This window comes from Galeopterus variegatus, unplaced genomic scaffold, assembly GCF_000696425.1.
Source record: "Galeopterus variegatus unplaced genomic scaffold, G_variegatus-3.0.2 Scaffold3517, whole genome shotgun sequence".
Lineage (NCBI taxonomy): Eukaryota > Metazoa > Chordata > Mammalia > Dermoptera > Cynocephalidae > Galeopterus > Galeopterus variegatus.
Window position 1 is genome coordinate 114,071 of NW_007729628.1, and position 4,599 is coordinate 118,669.

Below are 4,599 nucleotides of genomic sequence, written 5' to 3' on the forward strand. Positions count from 1 at the left end.
CCGGTACGGGCGCGACACTGAGGGTTGTGATCCGTTGCCGGTCACGAAAAAAGACAAAAAGGGGAAAAAAAAAAAATTGGTTGAAAAGGCCAATTTTATGTTATACATATCTTACCACAATAAAAAAGTGACTGCATTTTTAAAAAACCCACACATGGAGCACAGGTTTATCAAAACTCACTGAACTGTACCTTTAAAACGGGTGTGTTTTATTGTATGCAAAGTATACTTTGATAAAGCTGATTTGAAAAGAAAAAAAAGCCACCACCACAAGCAAGAATAAAATGACATGTCATAGCAAAGTGGGAAAGGATGATGTAAAAAAAAAAAAATCAGTGAAGTTTGCTGATGATGAAAATGTTATTAGAAAACGATTTCTGATACACCAGGTTTTACCCTGAGGGACAAGAGTGTGTTAAAAATTGGGAATGTCATGCCTCCCTTTTGTGTCCGTTCCGCCCAGTCCTCGCCTGGCCCATGCTGCTCTCGATGCCCCTGGGCCGACTTGCCTGGTCCAGAGTGGTCTGCGTGACCGAGTACTCCTCGATGAGCAGGCTGTCCTTGTGGGAGATGAGCAGCTGGAAGATCCTGGCCAGGGAGGAGGAGGAGACCTGGAACTGCAGCATGTTGTAGTGCCGCTCCCTCTGCACACTGCCTGGGAAGTTCCCCTGGAAGAACTGCTCCACGGGATTCAGGTCAGGAAGCAGGTCGTCCTTCGGGGACCTGATTTTCATTGTGACAACATAGCCATCTCCAAACCTAGGGTTGCACACAGTGTGGTGCAGGCCTCTGTTAGTGGTCGGGTCTAAGGCAAACCCAAAATAAGGAGCAGACGCATCAGAAATACTGGGGATTAAAGGCTCATACCACTGACCTTGTGTTCATGTTTAAAACTAGGAGGAAAAAACCACGATAGTCCTTGGAGAAATTGTTTGACACCAGTTTTTAAAGGTCAGAATGTCTGTGCATTAAAGTGGGATGGATGTACTTGCTGAAGTTGAAGGTGGTGTTAGCCCCATGTGGAGCTCCCCATGTGGACCACCCATAAAGGCGAGTGGTGGTAAAGGCTGAAAGGCCCTTCATGACACTGGCCAGGTGGAAGTGAAGCCTTGGGAAGGCAGCGCTTCCCTATGGAAGCTTCCAGAAGCAAATGGAGCTGCTATGGCCAGAGCTATTGGTGCTTCCCTCCTCCCCTCACCCGGCGTGCTGGTCACCCTCACGTGGACGAGGGATGGCCCACCAGAGTGTGCGCATGACCAGTGGGCATCCGTACATGGTTACATCAGGTATACTGTGTCAGTCATAACCTACTGCAAAGCTTCCTCTGTGATCTAGGGCTGCTCTCTTCTACAATAAGATGCCTTTTCACCTCTCAGCTACAGAAAATTGACTGTCCCTCCACATGGGGAACACTCTGCTAACAAGGAAAGGAGTAAGGGAATATCCATTTCTCCAGCAGCTGGACACAGACATTGCTGACACAGGTCTGGTGACCTCACATGCTGATGTCCCTGTAGATATCTGGCAGTGTCCAAGCTGTAGTTGCTCAAGAAACCATGGATCAAATACCCGTTTGCCAAATGCAGCTAATCTACTAGACCTTTCTCAATCATTTATCTGCCCTGATGCACATGGAGAATAGTGTTTTCTGTGCAACATGCTCCCATGGGTACATCAAGCACCTCGGCATAGATAAGGTGGGCATGTGCTGTTCCTTTCACCAACTGACTCAGTGACCTTTATATTCTGGGCTCTCAATACTGTTTGCAAATAAATAAGCTATAACTATAAATCTGTTCTTTCCTAGCTTATAAAGTATATAAGAATGCAAGGAAGCATGGAGACATTATGATAATCTTATTCTGATTGTTAGCTTTGGAACACAAACTATTGATAATAAGGAATTATTTACAACAGTTTACAATTATGGGTACAGAATAATCCTACTTAAGATTACTGGCATTGTTGGTTTGTCATAGAACACAGTCATTTTTCAAACCCAAAAGTATACAGGAGAAGAAAACTGGCTCTCAAGCTGTTTGGTCTCCTAACCATTCCTACGTTGGTTGTGGACTCACTAAATAGGCCATGGGTCCTGGATCCCTCGGATGAGTGGTGGGATGTGGAGGCAGTGACACTGGTCCTCCTTCATCCCAGCCGGGCTCTGCATCCATCCCAATCCAAAACCTCCATCCAGAGACCCTTGCGAGCCTACACCACAGGCAATTAGCCCAGTACAGAGGAGCTTCTCAGCACGATGGCTTTCTCCATCCACTGCTGGAGAACAGGGCCCCTGGGATGAGGGGGTGGCAGGACCCTCCCAATTGTCAATAAAGAACACAGGGCCTGGTTGAACCCCATGAAAACTAACCAAGGGCGAATCCCCACTGTCTGCTTACTTGGACTTGAGGTGCTGAATGGTGCCCAGACACTGGAAGGTGCCCTTCACCATGATGGCCAGCCGGGTACACAGTGCCTCACATTCTTCCATGCTGTGGTGCAGGAGAGAGGAGGTGAGGCGGGGAGGACCCCACCCCCCATCCCCCAGCCCCTGGGGATCTCTTGCCTGTGGGATGTGAGGACCACGGCTCTCCCTTCTCTGATGATGCCCACAATGATGTTCCACAGCATGCGGCGTGCCTGGGGGTCCATCCCCGTGGTGGGCTCATCCTGTGGGGTGGGAGAGAGGACAGAGTGCATGGGCTTGGAGCTGGGTTCTCCTGGTCACTGTGTCCTCCCTGGGTTGGCTCTCTCTGACCAGCTCTGATCTCTGAGGAGACAGACACTCCCCAGTTGGGTGAGACTCGGGGTACCCAGGTGCAGGACACAGAGGGCAGGGGGTGAATGAGAGAGTGAAGAACACCATACGCACTTCCAGGCCCATTTCACGCTATGAGTGGACTAAGGTTGACTGGGGCAATGGTAGAATTATCCTTTAAAAAAACTACAAATATGTTTGTAAGGAGGAAGGGAGCTATTCCAGATGACTTTTCTGGTTCCCTCCATGTCCTGTGATGCATGCACTCATAATCCTCAGATTATGTGGCCCTGGGGCCTAGGGCCTTGTCTGGCTCAGGTGAGAGTCAGGTGATCCTTTGATCCAGGTCAATGTTCCTGTCCACTTCGGGTCCCAGACAGACCTCCTGGGGCAGTAGTCATTTCTGACCAGACACCCACCTTCCACAGAGTGGGCTGAACTTCCCGAGTGTGAGCCTGTGGCCCCACAAGAGACTTCCCAGGACCTCACAGTGAGACTGTGCACTGACTCGTTTTCCCCATAGAGCTCTAAACCAAACAGTAGTCTGATTTGCTCAAGATGAGCAATATAGGGAACAGTCCAGAAAAAAACAAAGTGCTGCATGTTCTAACTCTGCTGACGCAGAACGTGTTTCCCCAACCCAAGAGATGCAGCCCTCAGTTTGTGCTCTGGGGCCCGCGGTGCCCTCACCAACAACACCAGTGGCGGGTGGCCGATAAGTGCCATGGCTGTGGAGAGTTTGCGCTTATTGCCCCCGCTGTACGTGCCAGCCAGGCAGTCTGCGTAGAGAGACAGGCCCAGGCTCTGAATACTCCAGTTGGTAACCTGGGGAAGAGAAAGAAATCCTATCTGGGTGAGACAAACAAGCAAACACCCCAAACCTCCACTAATTCAAAGCCTTGTGTACCCGGTCTCACACCTCCAGGATGACAGACCCAGCTGGGCTGAAACGGGCCACCTGCCAGCTCATGTCCTCAGCGCAGGCTTCAGGGCCTTGGATCCCAGGGTGCAGCCTCCTGGGAAATGGCCTTCAGCCTTACAAAGAGCGAGACAGCACTTCTTACCCAGTGTCACTATGGCTAGGGGTGGAAGGGGAAGGGTCCCCAGAGAAGGGTGGCACCAGAAGTCTTGTGCATCTAAGACATACTTATGGAGCACCTACCATGAGCCCAGCACTGTACTAGGCACTGAAGAACAGCGGTGAACACAGCCATTGCCACCGCACTCACAGGCTGGGGGCTCGGGGTGGGGTACAGTCAATCAAACAGAATCATGACAGACTGTTAACAGTGCTTTGAGGGAACTCAACAGGAGTCTATGATAGAGAGTAATGTGTGTGTGTGTGTGTGTGTGTGTGTGTGCATGTGCATTTAGGGAGAACAAGAGGAAAACTAGGGAAGTCATGGGAGACAAGCCCACCATGCTTCTGCCTTCTGCACTAGTTGCACCCTCTGCTTGGACTGTTCTTCCTCTGGATACGCACACGGCTCACTCTCACCTCCTTTAGGTCTTCCCTCAGTAGTCACCTCCTCTGTCGGGCTTTCCCTGGGCCACCCCACCTAAAGTGCAAACCCTACCCCAACAATTCTTCCCTGAATTTATTTTTCCCCTGAGAATATTTCACTCTCTAATGTACATTTTAGTTATTTAACTATTTATTGTCTGTCCCTCTCACTAGAACGGAAGCTTCATTTTAAACTTTTTATTTGGATATAGTTTCAAACTTACAGAAATGTGTAAGAATAAAAAGTAGTACAAAGAACATTCATAAACCCTTTTCTCTCTTTCTCTAGCTCTCTCTCTCTCTCTCTCTCTCTCTCTCTCTCTCACACACACACACA

At 49.5% G+C, this 4,599-nt stretch overlaps 1 protein-coding gene across 1 annotated transcript in view; it reads right to left on the reverse strand.

Moving 5' to 3' along the window:
• ABCA4 (ATP-binding cassette, sub-family A (ABC1), member 4) overlaps positions 1–4,599 on the reverse strand; it is a gene marked incomplete at its 5' end in the record, with an annotated part of 119,813 nt that overhangs the window by 4,797 nt on the left and 110,417 nt on the right. Inside the window, 4 exons of the mRNA XM_008585325.1 lie at positions 510–759; positions 2,400–2,492; positions 2,567–2,670; positions 3,449–3,583. Coding sequence (XP_008583547.1) covers positions 510–759; positions 2,400–2,492; positions 2,567–2,670; positions 3,449–3,583 — 582 coding nt within the window. The remainder of the gene's footprint in view (positions 1–509; positions 760–2,399; positions 2,493–2,566; positions 2,671–3,448; positions 3,584–4,599) is intronic.